Source organism: Sus scrofa, chromosome 13 (assembly GCF_000003025.6).
Source record: "Sus scrofa isolate TJ Tabasco breed Duroc chromosome 13, Sscrofa11.1, whole genome shotgun sequence".
Taxonomy (NCBI): domain Eukaryota; kingdom Metazoa; phylum Chordata; class Mammalia; order Artiodactyla; family Suidae; genus Sus; species Sus scrofa.
In genome coordinates, this window is record NC_010455.5 from 109,653,822 (window position 1) to 109,671,586 (window position 17,765).

A 17,765-nucleotide genomic window follows, 5' to 3' on the forward strand; every position below is an offset into this window, starting at 1 on the left:
CAGGATTAACAGGCACATACTCTCGTTCTGACCATCCTTCAGTGAGCGAGTGCATCAGATTGACACTTTCTCCAATTTGGGCCATAGCGAAGGATGGTGGGGGGTGGGCACATCTCAAGACTCATGGTTTACACTGGCTAGCTGGGTTTAACTAGCAAGGAAAAAAAGAGCTTCAGCTGTGTTTATTGTAGTTCTGTGTATTAGAACCCAGAGTCTAAGCCCTAGCTAGCTGTTTTCTTTTGCCATTATTTAATCCACACTCTCCCTGTATTGACCTTCAAGTCTGGGAGAGTCTTTGTGAAACCACAGGTGCCTCAGCTATGATGCCATGGCCACCTAACAGACCCCTCCCTCTTCATGTTACAATGATGCTAACATCCTTCCCAAGTATGGGACGTTCGAGGTTCATCTCCTTGTCCCAAGGCAGGGCTTGACACCCTGCCAGCTCCAGTCTTTCCTGTTCAAGTCCTTGCCTTTGCTCGTCCCTCTTTCCAGGCTGGGCAAGGTTTGCTGAACAAAGCATTTTGCACTCAACTGTTCACTTTGGCTAGTGAACGGATGGCGGTAACTTCAGAACTGGAACGGGGTCTTGATTGAAAAGCTTTGGCGAAGACAGATTTTGGCAGAACAGCAGCACCACTTCAGTTTTCAGGAGCCAGGCCTTAAGTGTTATTACTAACCCAAGCATCCCCCCAATTTTTCTCCATAAGCAGGGTTATGGAGGGGAGCCCATTTCCATGGATGAACCTATCTTCCTGAGCACATCACAGATGAGCTCCTTGTGCTAAGAACAAGATTGAAGTGGGGTGATTCAGCCTTGATGAGGGCCACATAATGTTCCCAAGGCAGCTTCTGCCCTCACATGGCATTAAGAAAGAATACATAATGGGTCAAAGAAAGGCAACAGTCATAAAGGTAGGGAGAAAAAGGGGGGGCCATGGAGATTTTATAAGGAGAGAGATGTAGGCAGAAAGAAAGAATGAACAGAAGATAAATTCACACTGGCTCTGGACAGACTGTATAGCTTTGAAAAACATCAGGGTGCCTGTAAATACTGGTCCTTCTGGCATTTGGGGGTCAACTTTCATGAGCTGGAGTCAACAGGACCAGCATATCCCAATCTTAATTCTGTTGAAGCTCATGAGTGATCAAGCCAGCCATGGTGGGTACAGACTTAGATAAGATAAAAAATGAAAAAGTGTCAAAATTGAAGGATGCAGAGAAACCAGGCCAGTTCTATACGTGATTACATTTAGTATTCATTTTAGAGCAGTCCAATAAGCAATGGGGATATAGGAACATCAAGTGAGTTTTAGGGACTTGACCCAAAAGGCTTAAGAGGATTATAAGATTTAGAGACTCAGTTCAACTTTGAGATTCAGTGCTGCTGTTGGTCTGCCTTTTTCAGACGAAATATCAGACAGTGACCTAGTTGGGTGGCTGTCAATGAATTTCATTGCCTAAGATCACAATGAATGGTTTGCCTGGTAACCATTCCATACTAAATCTCACTTTGAAATGACGATGCATAGACCTGAAATGGAGGAGAGGGTACCCAGATTTTAATTTCACCAGCTCAATACCATTTACTAATACCTAGTCGTTGCAAACAAATATGAGTTCCCACATTTTTTTTTTGGCCTTGCCTGTGGCATGTGGAAATTCCCAGGCCAGGGATTGAACCTGAGCCATAGCAGTGACAATGTCAGATCCTAACTGCTAGACCACTACGGAACTCCTGAGTTCCTACACTTTTAAGGAGGTTTATTATACATAGAAAAATTGGTGCTAGTCTATGTGAAAGATGGATCACTGTTAACTGGTGGGAACCTAAACTAAAAAATAGGACCTTGTTAGGAAATCACATGCCTGCTTACCTTAAATGCCATGAACTTATGATAAGGTTTAGGAGCCCAAGCATATATCTCCACAGCATTCTTTAAGGCAATCACCAAGAATTTGATCCTTTCATATTTAACTGTAACAGAAAAAGTATTAATTAAGAAATGTTTATTCAAAAAATGTTTTTATGGCCACATCTGCAGCATATGGAAGTTCCCAGGCTAGGGGTCGAATCAGAGCTGCAGCTGCTGGCCTATGCCAATGCCAGATCTGAGCTGTATCTGCAACCTACACTGCAGCTCATGGCAACGCCAGATCCACTGAGTGAGGCCACGGATTGAACCCACATCCTCATGGATGCTAGTCGGGTTTGTTACCTCTGATCCACAATAGGAACTCCCTATTCAAATTTTTGTATTAACAGAGATGTAAATCACTATATATGCATATACATGATTGTCTTTAACTACTAGATATAGATGTGAATTATTCATTGTAAGAAGACTCTGTATAAATATCCTTCATGTTTTCTAGCCTAGCTTTTGTGGTGTTTTTGGCTGCTCTGTGGCATATGGAGCTCCTGGGCCAAGGATCAGATCTGATCTGTAGCCACAAACTAAGCTACAGCTGTGGCAACACCAGATCATTAACCCACTGTGCCCGGTCAGGGATTGAACCTTGTCCCAGTGCTCCCAAGACACTGCTGATCCCATTGTGCCATAGCGGGAGCTCTCCTTACCTAGCTTTTATGTTCACCCACATATATGTAGCTGAGAGCTGGTAAGACAAGATGGTAGAAAAACCAACAAATGGGTAGAGACACAATGGCTTTCATTTGCTTTTATTCAAATTTGGATTCCAGTTATCAGGAATTTAAAAAGGACCAGTGCCCTTAATGTGAGACCCCAGACAGACCTCTTTCCCTGCTATGTGAAGTTGTAACAAAAAGACAACTGTCTGTGAACCAGGGTGGGGGCTGTCACCAGACACTGAATCTACCAGCGCCTTAACCCTGCACTTCCCAGCCTCCAGAACTGTGAAAAATCAATTCCTGTTGTTTATAAGCTACCTGGTCCATGACATTCAGTTACAGCAGTTCGAACAGACCAAGACAGTTTTTTTGTTTTTGTTTTTTATTTTCCCACTGTACAGCAAGGGGGTCAGGTTATCCTTACATGTATACATTACAATTACATTTTCTCCCCCACCCTTTCTTCTGTTGCAACATGAGTATCTAGACAAAGTTCTCAATGCTATTCAGCAGGATCTCCTTGTAAATCTATTCTAAGTAGGATTTACTCTTATAATCATCTCTCTCTAGTTCTCTCTTTCAAACATACACATTTCTTCCTCTCCCGCACCTCCAATACAGTTACATGTAACATTTTTGGTTAAGTCAATGTCCTGTGTTTAAATTATTATTGTTCATAGATGAGTCACACAGTATACCATTACTATATTGTCTTTCTTGTTTTCTCCATTTTTCACTTCCTTATTTTCTATGTATCTATCTCTAAGTACATGCAAACTTTGTTAGTGCTCTAAACGCCTTTAATGCAGTCAAATACAGCAGGTAATCCTTTAGTAACATTTTCTTTTCCTTGGAGGTTCCTCTTCTGGAACCCTCCATGATACTCTGCCTGGATTTATTTATTTATTTTTTTCTCTTTCTCTACACCCACACCCACACCCTAGAGGTTATGCTTCTCTGAAGAACCCTGACTAATACAGATGGATTATAAAACACTGAGTGAAAATAATTTTTCTTTTAGAATACTGGAGGATCCTTTGTCTTCTAATCCTCTAGTGTTGCTGCTGAGTGCTAGGCCACCTAATTCTGGGGCTTCCATATGTAATTGTAAACTGTTTATCTATTTATTTATAATTTGGAAGATTTAAGAATGTTCTCCTTTCCTGGGTACTGAACTATGTGTTGCTATTTTCTTGTGAGTCTTTTTTCATTTTCTTTGAATATTTTAATTTGAGATTTTGAGATTTTAGTTGTAGAAACTTCTTAATTCTCTTTCTTTGATACTTTCTTCCCCTCTCATTTCTTAATTTCCCTTTTTGCAAAAATTCCCATAACTTAGATTTTGAACCATTTGGACTGGATCTTTTATTTTCTTACCTTTTCTCTCCTGTTTCTTTTCATTCTATTCTCTAGGACATCTCTCATCATTATCTTCCAACCGTTCTATTTCATTTTTTATTCCTGCCAATGTATTTTAATTTCCAAGATTTTTTCCTAGTCTCTGAATGACCTCCTCCAACTCTGCTCCATCCCCCCCCCCCTTTTTTTTTAAATAACTCCTATTCTTGGAGTTCCTGTTGTGGCTCAGTGGTAACAAATCCGACTAGTATCCATGAGAATGTGGGTTCGATCCCTGGCCTCGCTCGGTGGGTTAAGGATCTGGCGTTGCTGTGAGCTGTGGTGTAGGTCGCAGACATAGCTCAGATCTGGCATTGCTGTGGCTGTGGTGTAGGCTGGCAGCTACAGCTCTGATTTGATTCCTAGCTTGGGAACTTCCATATGCCATGGGTGCGTCCTTAAAAAGACACACAAAAATAAAATGAATAAAATAAAATAAAATAACCCCTATTCTTCTTTTAAGGAAATGGTATTTCTAAACTCTTAAAGTTTCTTTCTAAAAAACTTTGTTCCCCTCCTTATTATCCTTTCATTCAGAGAATGAAAAAAGAATCACAAGAAAACAGCAACACATACTTTTTGTTTAAGTTTCCTTTCTATTAGTAGATTTCCCTGCTGTCTGATATAGGTGGGCTTATGATTACTAGGCTTCCATTTAAGGTGGTCAGGTGCTTTTATCATGGCATTTCAAATATTACTATCTGAACATATTTTCTTTCTGGCTGTTTAGTTTCTCAAAAGACAATCTTTCAATCTCTTGCTTGGGAGTATAAGTATGGCTATTTTGGGACCTAAACAAGGGAAGAAAGGATGTGTGTGTGTGTGTGTGTGTGTGTGTGTGTAACCTCATAATTCAGGACTCCTCACCCCCAGACTGGCTGTGCCAGCCTTTCATCTTTTGTTGCAGTCAGGGGAGGTGGCCGCCTGAGTTCTGGAGGGTTTGCTGTTCATCAACTTTCCAGCTATCTTCCCTTCTTCAGTCCCACCCTCCATCTCCACCTCTGATACCTCGGGAGCCTCAGGTCCTCAGCTTCTCTGGGTTTTGTTGAGTGACTGGATTGATTTTGATGACTTTCCTCACTGCAGACTTAGAATTCAGCATTTCTTGGTCAGCTGGGTCTATTTCTAGTTAGCTAACTACTCTTGTCCAATTGTGCTGACATCTCTTGCTTGGTTTCTCTTCTGGCCCTTTTATTCCTTCACTGTCATTTTAATGGGTCTCTGAGAAGAAGTTCAAGCTGGGGCTCAGGACTTTATTCTGAAAGCACTCTTTGAACTTCATCAGTCTGACTTTTTTTGAAATAATACAAGTATACTTAAGGTTCTAGAGTGCCTTAAACCAGTCACAAATGCATCAACAATATCTGACAGAAAAAAACAAAACAAAACAAATGAAACTTAACCAAATAATCTGGATTGAGTGAACAGTTCCATGTCTTGAGACTTACCAACTTTGTAATGTATACAGCCTTCCAAGTCCCCAACCGTGATCCAGCCTTGTTTCTTTTCGACTTCTGGGTCATTGTGGAGTATTCTGTTTCTTAACCATGAAAGATAGTAAACACGTAGCTTATTCTTCTTTCCTGTTGAAATAACAGAGCTTTAATTTTCAAGGCCCTGAGACAGCTCTTTCCCTCAGTCCTTCCCCAGCTCCATTATATTTTATTAACTTACTTTTATTAACAATTATGTGTGTGTACATTTGAAGGCACAAAGAACCAGTATCCCCAGCATCAAAGTAATGTCTCTGCCAGGACTGACGATTAAAACAGTCCAAGTGTTTTGGACCAGTCACTATTTTATAAAGTGTCTTTACCTTCAGCTGCTCTTACTCTCTCCTCCCAATGCAAAGGGCAGTGTCTGCTGAACTCAGCAAGACCCAATACTCTAACGGGATGGTCGATTAGCATTCCAATACAGTCTAGTTAGATCTACAAGGAAGGTGTGGACAACTGGATATTTCAGCATACTTGTCATGTCTGCCTTTCCCTCACCTTCTGACCAACAGCATATGTTAATGGAGAGCCTCTGTTACCCAACAAAAAGAAAAAGGAATTTTGTAAGGAGACAAGAGAAACAAATTCAGTGAAGGCAATCTGAGTGCAGAAAATATCCTTGGACACGTTTATCGTGCTGAGATTACTGAAAGGCATATTTAAAAAAATAAGAAAGGAGAAAAAGTTGTATACTTGGTTGGAGTTGCCATTTTGGCTCAGTGGGTTAAGAACCCAACATAGTATCCATGAGGATGCGAGTCTGATCCCTGGCCTTGCTTAGTGGGTTAAGGATCCGGCATTGCTGAAAGCTGCAGGGTGGGTCACAGATGCAGCTCGGATCTCAGGGGGCTGTGGCTGTGGCGTAGGCCGGCAGCTGCAGCTCCATTTCGACCCTTAGCCTGGGAACCTCCATGTGTCAGAGGTGTGGCTATTAAAAAGAAAGATGTGTACTTGGGGGGAAAAAATGTAAAAATTCCTTTGGTAAAAGATTGCAAAGTGATCCTGGAGTAAAGAATTCTTAGTATGAGGAGTTCTCATCATGGCACAGTGGAAACGAATCCAACTAGGAACCATGAGGTTGCAGGTTCGATCCCTGGCCTCAGTGGGTTAAAGATCTGGCATTGCTGTGAGCTGTGGTGTAGGTCGCAGATGTGGCTCGGATCCTGCATTGCTATGGCTGTGGCGTAGGCCGGAGGCTGCAGCTCTGCTTGGACCCCTAGCCTGGGAACCTCCATATGCCACAGGTGAGGCCTTAAAAAGAAAAAGCAAAAACAAAAACAAAAACAAAAAAAAAAGGAAGAAAAGAATTCTTAGTATGATATGAAAACATCTTAAAAACATTAAGGAGTAAGTAAGGAGAAAAACTTAATATACGATCTAAGATTGTACAAATACCAGATAAGAACATGTCCCTTGGGGTGGCTTTTACCACGTGATCAGTAATTCAGGCCTGTGGGGTATACTTCTTGGGTCCTTATTTTCCTTTGATTTCTCTTAGGCATCAAAACATGTTTTATAAGTTGCAGATGTAATATACACCAGAAAAACAGATTCACTAAAGCACTGCACACTGGATTTGACAAGAGAGCACGTTTATAACTTAAATTAAGGGAACCCCTGTGCAGTTACTATTCTTTTATAACTGAAAGCACTGATTATGCATGGACCCCAACAGCTAAGGTGGGTGGGAGGAGGGTGGGGGTGCTTCCTTCTCTCTGGGCCAACACAGATCAGAGGGCAGTTCAAGAATCTTTGGCTCCTATTTCCATTTTCTTCTTTCCCTACCAACGTGCAGGAAACTGTTATACTTTTAAAAATGGGATCTGTCACTAACAACACAATGAGGCCTAACCATGAATTTTCTTCTATCATTTCCACTTTTGGTAGGTGACTGGCAGATATATTTGAATTGGTAGTGCAGCAATCAAGAAAGCATTAACCAGGATAAAGGACTACACTGAATTGAACTCGAATGATAGGACAAGAAGAATTTACTGGGTTCACCTTTATTTGGGGAGAATAAAAAGAGATGAAACCTCTGAGTATTCAGTGGAAAGGTCAAAGAAAGAGGGAACTGCAAATGAAGGCATTTTCTCAAAACAGAAATGCAGCTGTAGAGTTAAACTTTATTCAGGGTTCGATCCAGGTTCTTCTTTCCATTGGTAGGGAAAGAGGAAAACGGAAATAGGAGCCAAAGATTCTTGAACTGCCCTCTGATCTGTGTTGGCACAGAGGGGGTGAACTGCCCCCCCCGCCACCCCCCACCCCACCTTAGCTCGGTTTCTCTTTGTGAAACAATGGCTGGTTCTCAGGCATGGCTGCACAGTGGAAATGCCTCAGGTGCTATGAAAGCTTCTGAGACCTGGACCACAGGCCCTGAGATTCTGACCCGCTAGTCTGAGGCACATCCTGGATTTTGCACATCTCCTCATGGGGTTCTAATGCATGGGGGACAGTCAGTTTCATACTGGATGGGATGGGAGGGGAAGGGAAGAGAGGGTTGTTATTTATTAAATGCCTTCACACACCCCCCCAAAAAAAAACTTCCAGTAAACATGGACTCCTTCAGGTCACATTTTTAACTTGTCATTAATAAAGCCTTCACTTCTGTCTCCATCTTTTTTGAAGCTCTTTTGGGGAACCAGAAAGCTGCAGTGTAGCCATAATGATTCCTACATTCAAATCACCTTGCAGACTCAATCACTCAATGGGCCAGCTGCATTTACCAAGGTGTCAGTGAACTAGAAAGGAGCCCAGAGAAATTTCTGCTTACAAAACTCCTCACTCCCAGAAGCCTACTTTTTTATACTTGCATCTGAGAGTAGATGGCAGTGACCAGCATGTAGACACCTTAAAAAGATCCTTGCTGAGTCCCGGCAGAGCATTCGGGCCCTTAAGTGCACAGCCTTTGTGCTATGTCCTGATTCAGATTTCAGGCAGAGGTGAGAGACTTCCCTTTGAAGGTGAGAACCTCTAGAGTGACAAAACGTGGGTGATGTCACTCTGGCTCTGCTGCCGTAATTCAGCTCGCTGCGTGGGAAGGGCAGAGCTTGCTGTTCCTTCAGAAGCAAGGTGATTGCCTTTCCCACCTGCGCAGACCCGGAGGACTCGGCCATCCAGCGACGTACCTGATATTGTCACGAGGACATTCAGTCCCTCTAGCACATCCATCTGCTGAAACCGCCTCCGGTTGATCAGATTATAAACTTTGCCTTGCCCACTTCGGTCCAAAAGCATCAGGCCATTTTCGGTTCCCACCAGGAGATTTACACCTGCAAATTGAAGAAGCCCCCCAAGACTGACTCTTATGGGCTTTACTCTTCTACATCTAGGGTCCCCGTAAAAAACCTAAGAAACTCCCTTGCAAATATAAACTAACGGGCAAGCAGGCACTACAGTAGGGAGTGGAGAAGTAGAAACTCTGAGACAGTAATTAAATCACCATCCCTCTGGTAACGAAATTAGTTCTCTTTTATGAAGTGGCAGCAGCGTTCATTACAGGTAGCTCTGTACTACCTAGAATAGAATTTTTCTCAAGAGGGGCCTGAGGCACAGCTGTGAAGCTGACACAGTTTACCTTGATTCCTTTCCTGTAACACCCACCCTTTTCTTGGCTCTCTCTTTAAATCCTCCCGAGACTTCCCCAAGGTTCACCTCACTCCTATTCATGCAGTGATTTCCAGCCTACCCACCTTGGGCATAGATGCCCTCCTCCCATATCCTACAGGAGGAAAAGCCCTCCCTCCTCCTCACACCAAGGCTTAATTTGTGTCCTACACCCTTTGCTGGGGACATGATGAGCCAATTCAAGTGAAGGTGTTAAGGGCCTGAGGGTCAGGCAAATACTGACTGTGATTCTAGACCAGTCCACCTCCCATGCAGTTAATTCCTGTTACAAAAACTCCGGTAGGTAGGTAAGTGGTCTTGTCTGAATAGCTACGATCCTGAAGATTCATCCTTAGGCAAATGAGCACCCCGTGCACTCTCACCACACACACAGACGTGTACACATGCTGGGAGGTCGACTATACAATGGCCTATATTCACAAACAGGTAAATGTCCAACTTCTCTGGCTTATTGTACAACTTTCTTCTAAGTAACATGAAGGTCTGCTCTTTCAACCACATGTTCATAGAAACCATGACACATGTCTTTCAACCATCAAGTGTTTCAACCACAGGCTTGACCACATTTCCCATGAAATAGCTTCTAGGTTTCATGCTCGGCCCTGCTAACATCTCAAATGCGTTTGCCCTTGTAAAATGGTGGTGCCCTGAACTAGGCCTAGTGTGATATGTGGGTACAGATGGGCCATGTCCTCTCTTGATGTTTATGGTAACACAGACCAGGATTTTGATAGGCTCTCATCACACCTATCCTGAGTCTGAGGTCATCTCAAACCTGCAGATCTTTTTTATAAGAACTGCAGGTTGATGTTTTGAACTAAAATGGAAGACTCATCATTTGTCGCCCTTTTCAGGTTTTATCTTGCTACTCTTACTGGTATGGCTTTTGACAATTCACTGATAGATTCTGGGCTGCTTTTCTTCTACAAGGGGTCACATCCCCTTGTAGAATGTTGTATGCATCAGGGAGACAGAATGTGGAGCACATCACCTAGAGCTGGGCACACAGGGGTAGGTACTGAATGGTAGCTAGTCCTGTTGTTGGCTTTAGTCCATCACTATTACATGACAAGGTCATTCCGAGTCCCATTCTGTTATCCTGGGAATTAGGGTATTAGCTCTTTCTCCATATAATATTGTTTTCGAACTTTCCTGAGGTCAAGATGATCCCAAGTCTAACACCCAATTCAGTCAGCACCCTTCTGATGGTTAAGACCCATAGGCTTTTCACGTTTGAGGGTCAATTCATTAATGAACAGTAAAAAGCACCAACTCACCCCACAGAGCTGCACAAAGTATTTCTGAGTTGAATCGCTTCTTGTATTTTCTGATTTCTGGCGTGTCGCTATGAGGCCGAATGTTGGTTGGGTTTACGTTTACCACTGAAATCTTTCTTGCTTCATTTAGTTTGGCCTGTTCTTGCCTAAGAAGTTCGCTAGTAAACAGAGCTTTGAGAAAAAGAATCAGAGAAGTCAGTGGCATCTTAAAATAAAACCAATGGAGATATGGAGAAGGGGCTTCAAAAACATTATGATTTCTCCTTGTTTAGTGTGTGTTATAGAAAAGGCAAAGAAATTTTGAAACTATAGCTATTTTCTACTTTTTAGTAGAATAAAGTATAAGTCATTTGTAGAAGAGGTATTTTATACATTAGTAAAACAGGTTTATAGACACTACTTGGGTAGTTTAAGGAATTAATATTCATCTCATAAAATTAAATACCCCATCCCCATCTCCTGTAGTATATGCAGGAAAGATTTATTTTTTGAAATTCCACATTGTCAATTGACAAATCGGCCTGAGTTGAGTCTGATGATTAGTGAGTTGCAGATTTTTAGAAAGCAAGACACTCTTGTAAATTAGCCAGACTTTTGCGCTGGGATGCACACACCTAGAACTCAACACAATGCAACACGCATTTATTAAGTGTCTACTGCGTGCACGGCATTATACCCAGAAATTGCTTTTGAGAAATATGTGGTGAGTTTGGAGATCTCTGAGGAACAGCTTTTCCTAGGGCCCCTGGATACCTCTGGGTTCCTACCAGAATTGAAATAGAGATGGAAAAAAATAGAAAGAAATTTGTTTGAGAAATCCTACAACAATCATCATCATCATCACAATAAATCTTCCCATTAAGACAAAGCCTAAGCAATTAATGGTTTAATTATTGAACTAATGATTTTTCATCAAGTCATACTGGAAAGGAAAACCAAGCTATTTCTAAAACATTGGGGCTTTCTAGCTTACCTGCAGCTGATGATTCCTCATCCTCTTCATCTTCATCAGTGGGAGACGTCTGGTACACTCTGGGGTCCACGAAGGGGGTGAAAGAGGCTTTGGTGCTGCTCCCCATGCCATACTAATCAATAAACAACAAGAAGAAGAGCAGATAAGTATTGTAGCAACAACAATGCAACAGTACTTTGCTTGGGCTTTGAAATTAGTAGAGACTCTTGAAACCATCCAACTGTTTTCATGTTAACCTGCACATCAAACTGCTTCTCTCTCCAGCTTCCCTTGGTGCTGGATCCTCACTAACCATTGGCTCTTTGCAAGATTTCATGAATTATCTGACTGCAAAAGTTGCAGTGAGCAAATTCCATTATGGACTATGTGCGGCACTTTAATGCCAGGTAAGATGACTGTGGTAACATAGCCTATCTCTCTCTTGAAGGAAAAGCAATCTCCTATTGACCAAACTTTTTTTTTTCCTTTTTTTGTTGGCCACACCCATGACATGTAGAAGATCCTGGGCAACTGCAGTGACAACACCAGATCCTTAATCTATTGAGCTACAAGAGAACTCCTTGATCAAATGGTTCTAAGAAAAGCTGACACAATTGCAGTAAACTAAGTAAGCATGTCTACCAGCAGCACTTCAACCTGAACACATGATCAACCAACGGCTCCCTCTTGGGTCCTCTGGGCCTTTCCACACTGGCCTGGTGATGCAGGTGAATTGGTGTTGGCCCAACAAGGTACCTAACTTTTCTGAGCCTTTTTAAGCCAAGAAACCTTAAAATCTGTAATTCAGGTACACTTTCATCCAGGGCTGGAAGAGTTTCCCTTCCCATGATAGTTTTCTTAAAGGGATACTTATATTTACATGCCCTGTCTGAAGATGTCATGAAGATACTAGGTTTGTAGATAATGCATTTGAGGGTTTACTTAAAAAATAATCTCAAGGGCTTGAACAGCAACATTAAGATATGGAATCAGAACTAGACTATGGAACAGTAAGTTATCAAGGCTTCATGTCAAGCTATTCCATGTTTGAGGTTTGCCATGGAGCTTCAACAACCAACTCCCAATTTTGTCTGTTATCTCCATTCTACTATACTCAGGTTGTTTTAATATCAAAAACAGATCTATACTCAAGAAGCATCTTTTTTGGGGGGATAAATGTCTTTACACTTTTATATTACGTATTTATTTTGCTTTTTAGGGCCACACCTGCAGCATATGGAGGTTCCCAGGCTAGGGGTCTAATCAGAGCTACAGCTGCCGGTCTACCACATAGCTACAGCAATGCCAGATCTGAGCCATGTCTGTGACCTACACCATGGCTCACAGCAATGCTGGATCCCTAACCTAGTGAATGAGGCCAGGGATCAAACCCACAATCTCAAGGTTCCTAGTCGGATTCGTTTCCACTGCATCATGACAAGAATTCCATTTTATTTATTTATTTTTGGTTGAGCTCACAGCTTGCAGAAGTTCCCAGCCAGGCACCAAACCTGTGCCATATCAGTGATCTCAGCCACAGCAGTGACAATGTTGGATCTTTAATCATTAGGCCACCAGAGAACCCCATAAGTTTGTATTTTTAATTTTTTTTTTTTTACCAGAAATAAAGCCAATATCCCTAGACACCTAAACATATTAGGAGAAAACCACAAAGGTTTAATCTGATTTAATTCAAGATTTCCCCTTCACCTTACGAAAACAGCGCCATTTCATCCTCTACAAGGTAGGACCCCCCTCCCAAACAGGGCACTTTCACATACATTCATATATTCTCTTCTTTGATCTGTGAAGGAAGTATGGCAAGTACTGACATTCCCACTTGGAGCTGGGAAAGCAGGAAAATTTGAAGCGGGGTCCAACTGCACAGAGTGCTCCTTGGTACCCACAGAGGTGGTCAGGCAGATAAGACCTGTCCACACTGCATGAAGCTGTAATAGGAAGCTCTGTATTCTTTCCCTTGGGGGCAAATGAAGCTCATCTGCTCTATAACTTTAGAATCCAAAGAGTACATCATAAAACTCAGTGTGTGAATAATACCAAAAACAGGAGCACACACTTCTTTTTTTTTCTTTTTAGGGCCACACCCACTGCATATGGAGGTTCCCAGGCTAGGAGTCCAAGCGGAGCTGCAGCTGCTGGCCTACACCACAGCCGCAGTAATGAGGATCTGAGCCCTGCGTCTGAGACCTACACCACAGCTCATGGCAACACTGGATCCTTAACCTACTGAGTGAGGCCAGGGATCGAACCCACAACCTCATGGTTCCTAGTCAGATTTGTTTCCACTGCACCATGATGGGAACTCCAGCACACACTCTTTATAAATACATATAGGGCCTATGTGTGATTCACAGGCTATTTATGAAACATGACCAAGCACTGTGGCTCCATTGACTGGTCAAGCTTGGTCAATTGCATCTGCCAGGACTGCCTAATAGATCGTGCTTGTCCTTGCTTTTTTTTTTTTTTTTTTTTTTTTTTTTTAAATGGGACCTTTCCTATGTAAAAAAAGGTAGCATTTCATTTCTCCCTTTCTTGTGAGATTTGGAGTTTAGGAAGATGAATACTTAGAGAACATAGCTACTTATTTTTATTTTTAATAAACAAACCATTCTGACTGTATTTTACCTAAGTCAAATTTAGTTTGACTAAACTATTGTAAATATGAACCAATTATTGGCCTTAGAACATCTATAGGCTGAACTTTCCACCACTGGCCTAGGAGAAAGGAGGACCCAGTTCTGGTCCCAGCTGTCACAAACCAGCTGTGTGTCTTGGGCAAGGAACCTAATCTTTCCGAGCCTCAGTATTTTCATCTATAAAAACATGTACTGGCCCAGATGCTACTTGAGAACTTTTCACTGCTCTGCTTCTAGGATTTCCCCCAACTGAGTATATGCATAAGTAGTTATACAGTAGAACCCAACCAAACATGTTTCTGGGAGCTGGGCAAAGCCTCCTTCTTGAGGAGAGCAGGGTTTCAGAAGCCCCTGAGGAATGGAGTTGTGGTGGTTATTTCCCAGCACCTACTTCAGTCCCAGCGTCCATCTCCTGGGGGTGGGTGGAGACGCGCCCCAGGCCCTCGGTGGGGGTCCCTGCAGGGGAATGGCTCTGCTGCACCAGGTCTGGGAGGTTAATATGGCCGGCGAAGCCATTGCTGTCACTGTGGCCAGATCGCTTCTTCTCTCCAGACGTCTGAAGGGGCACAAAACACAGATGGCAGTTAGAGAGGGAAGGCAAAGGGATGGAGCCTTCAAATCACCCACACAGGTGTGGGAAGATATGCCAATTTCCATTTCATCTAAGAAAATAAGAAAAAAGTTAAACGTTGCTACTATGTAGTATACGGATTGACCTGGTGTCCTCATGCTCCTGTATGAAGGACAGTCCAGGGTCACAGATGAGGTGGAGGTTCCCTGTGGGAGGACATGAATGCCACAGGTTGGGGGGCTTAGGGGAGCCCATCCTCTTATGCAGTGTTGGTGTGTATATGTGCCTCAGGAGAAAAGGACACAAACCCACAAAACAGAGATGTGACCTAAAATTCTGCTGAAGAAAAGCCAGAAGAGTCCCTACTAATAATCCAATGCCTAGCATGCTATAAGAAAATGCAGAGACAATTCTCAACTCAGAGTGTTTTCTGTCCATCAAGAGGTCAACTCAATGATTAACTAATCATATCTGATGGGAGTTACAAGAAAACATGAAAATAATCTAAAGATTATTTGAAACTAAGGATTTACAATCACCGTCACTAATGTTGAATCTCTCAGTTAGCTACTGCAGAGCTTTGTGCTAGGAGCTGGTAAAAAAAAGAAGTCGTCATGGCTAGCAAAATATCTGAAATATTGTTTAGAGCATCCCTTTCTAATGTCCTTTAAAAGTATTTTATAATGTATGTAGGAGTTCCTGTCGTGGCACAGTGGTTAACAAATCCTTGCTCAGTGGGTTAAGGATCTGGCGTTGCCGTGAGCAGACGGATTCCACTTTGCTGTGGCTCTGGCATAGGCTGGCAGCTACAGCTCCGATTAGACCCCTAGCCTGGGAACTTCTATATGCCACGGGAGCGGCCCTAGAAAAGGCAAAAAAACAAAACTATATATAGTTTTGTTGATATGTTAGTGCAGTGGAACAAACTCAGGATTTTTAAATAAATAACTACACTGTTTTATGTGGCAATCCCTGAAATTCTTACTGCTAGGGCTGCATGACCCAACAAGTTGGAAATCACTGCCCTGGAGAGCAAAGCCTCCTCTCAAAATTCTAGGGAAGAAATAGACCTAAAAGAAAATCTTGCTCCCCAAAAGCTAGTGCCCACACTGTAGTCCTAGCTAGCATTGCACTTTCTGATTTTTTTTGTCTTTTTTAGGGCTGTACCCGCAGCATATGGAGGTTCCCAGGCTAGAGGTCTATTCAGAGCTGTAGCTGCTGGTCTACGCCACAGCCACAGCAATTTGGGATCTGAGCTGTGTCTGTAACCTACACCACAGCTCACAGCAACTCTGGATCCTTAACCCACTGAGTGAGGCCAGGGATTGAACCCTATATCCTCATGGATACTAGTCAGATTCATTTCCACTGAGCCACGATGGGAACCCCTGCACTCTGATTTAACATTTATTGAACTGGCTCTTTGAGGTTTCTTACAGCAGACATGATTAAGCAATGATTCCCTTATTTGCCTTTTCTTGTTCCATTCATTTCCCCAACATTTCTGAGAGCCTACCAAGTGTGAAGCATTTTGCTGAACAAGGAGGAATCAGTCAGGAACAAGGCCGAAGCACTTCCTGCCTTTTGGGGGGCTGGCACAGGCAAGAAAGGCTTTGTGCTGTTTCTTTGACCAGCACATTGGCCTGGCTTCTTCCTATCAGAGTCTGTTCTGATCTTGCAATTCCAGCTTTGCACCTGCCTCTGACTGGAAGTGAGAGGAAGCACTTTGGAGGGAAGACAAAACAGACTCCCAAGTTCCTGAAGGAGTGCATGCAATTGATGTTACAGGGAAGCCTGGAAAATGACGGGAAAACCTTAGGCATAATGTTCCTGGCCCACGAATGTCCTGGAGAGGGGCATTTTCTGGATTCATTTTGTGACTGTGCTCATCTGAACATTTCTTCTTAAGGACATTTAGGGGATTTGGTCCTAATTTATCCTATTGTCCTCTATTTTATATGTACTGGGCAGCTTCTCCTTCCTTCTAACTTCTGTTCAAATACTGAAAAGCTTTTTAACATTTCCCACCAACTTCCCATAAACATAAATCACACATGGTCCCTTTAGAGTTTTGTGGTCTCTCTTGTATCAGTGGCATTCTGCCTCAAGGCAAAAATTGATCCAGACTAACTGGTTATCAAAGAAAACCCCAAAGAGGCTACGAGGGGGAAATGGCCCAGACAGTGGGAAGCTGGAAGGAAGCCAGCAGTGACCCCTGAATCTTCCCACTTTTGAGTCATCACCCTTTTGTTCATTCAGCCAGTACACTCTTAGAATTAAATACCTCCTATGTGCCAGGCATCCTGCTGGGAACACAAGATAAATGATCAGAAGCTCTGCCCTCTAGGACCCAATTAATAGAACCCCAACAATCTCTCTGATCTTGTCATCACCATTCCCAGGGAGGTGGGCACTAAGGTGTTCTGAGTTTCAGTATCTGCTGGGGACCTTGCTAAACACTTTATGTTTAATACCACCATGGGCTGGCTCCTGTTATCTCCATTTTACAGATGGAAAACTTCACGGTAGGAGTTCCCGTTGTGGCTCAGTGGAAACGAATCTGACTAGTACCCTTGAGGACTCAGGTTTGATTCCTGGCATTGATCATTGGGTTAGGATTCGTTGTTGTTGTGACCTATGGTGTCGGTTGCAGACGCACTTGGATCCTGTCTTGCTATGGCTGTGGTGTAGGTCAGTGACTACAGCTCCGATTGGACCCTTAGCCTGGGAGCATCCATGTGCCATGGGTGTGGCCCTTAAACAAACAAACAAACAAGAAAACCCTTCAGGATAAAGAATTCAATTAACTTGTCCCAAGTGACATGGATTGTAAGTGGTGATATTAGGGTTTGCACCTAGGCTTGTCTGGTGGCAGACACCAGCTCTGGCAGCTACTATCCTAGGGTCCTAGGTGGCTCTGCTGATTGGACCAGGAGTGAACACCTGAGCCAAGCACGATCAGCTCCTCATTGGAATTTCCGGTTAAGCCTGAGCAATACTGGTCAGTTGCTGCCAGGCAGCTTGTGATGGGGGATGGGTGAGGAGAGAGTGCATGCTTGAGGAAGGAGAGAAACCCGGCGTGCTGGAGAGAGAGAACTAAGGAGAAAGTGGAGGAAACAGCAATGAGGGTAAGGACAGAGCCAGAGATCTGCACATGAGCAGCTGCATGAGCTAATCCCTTTTTAGTTCCT

The 17,765-nt window shown here is 42.9% G+C and overlaps 1 protein-coding gene across 21 annotated transcripts in view; it reads right to left on the minus strand.

Moving 5' to 3' along the window:
- The window catches only part of TNIK (TRAF2 and NCK interacting kinase), a 409,498-nt gene that overhangs the window by 10,974 nt on the left and 380,759 nt on the right, over positions 1 to 17,765 (minus strand). For 12 of the 21 annotated variants that reach the window (XM_021071173.1, XM_021071170.1, XM_021071167.1 and 9 more), the window contains 6 exons: positions 14,395 to 14,559; positions 11,365 to 11,476; positions 10,392 to 10,562; positions 8,616 to 8,759; positions 5,440 to 5,574; positions 1,878 to 1,978 (listed from right to left, as the gene is read on the minus strand). In XM_021071173.1, coding sequence (XP_020926832.1) covers positions 1,878 to 1,978; positions 5,440 to 5,574; positions 8,616 to 8,759; positions 10,392 to 10,562; positions 11,365 to 11,476; positions 14,395 to 14,559 — 828 coding nt within the window. Of the gene's footprint in view, positions 1 to 1,877; positions 1,979 to 5,439; positions 5,575 to 8,615; positions 8,760 to 10,391; positions 10,563 to 11,067; positions 11,155 to 11,364; positions 11,477 to 14,394; positions 14,560 to 17,765 lie in introns of all 21 variants that reach the window. The other 9 variants (XM_021071163.1, XM_021071156.1, XM_021071168.1 and 6 more) reach the window with 1 other exon arrangement.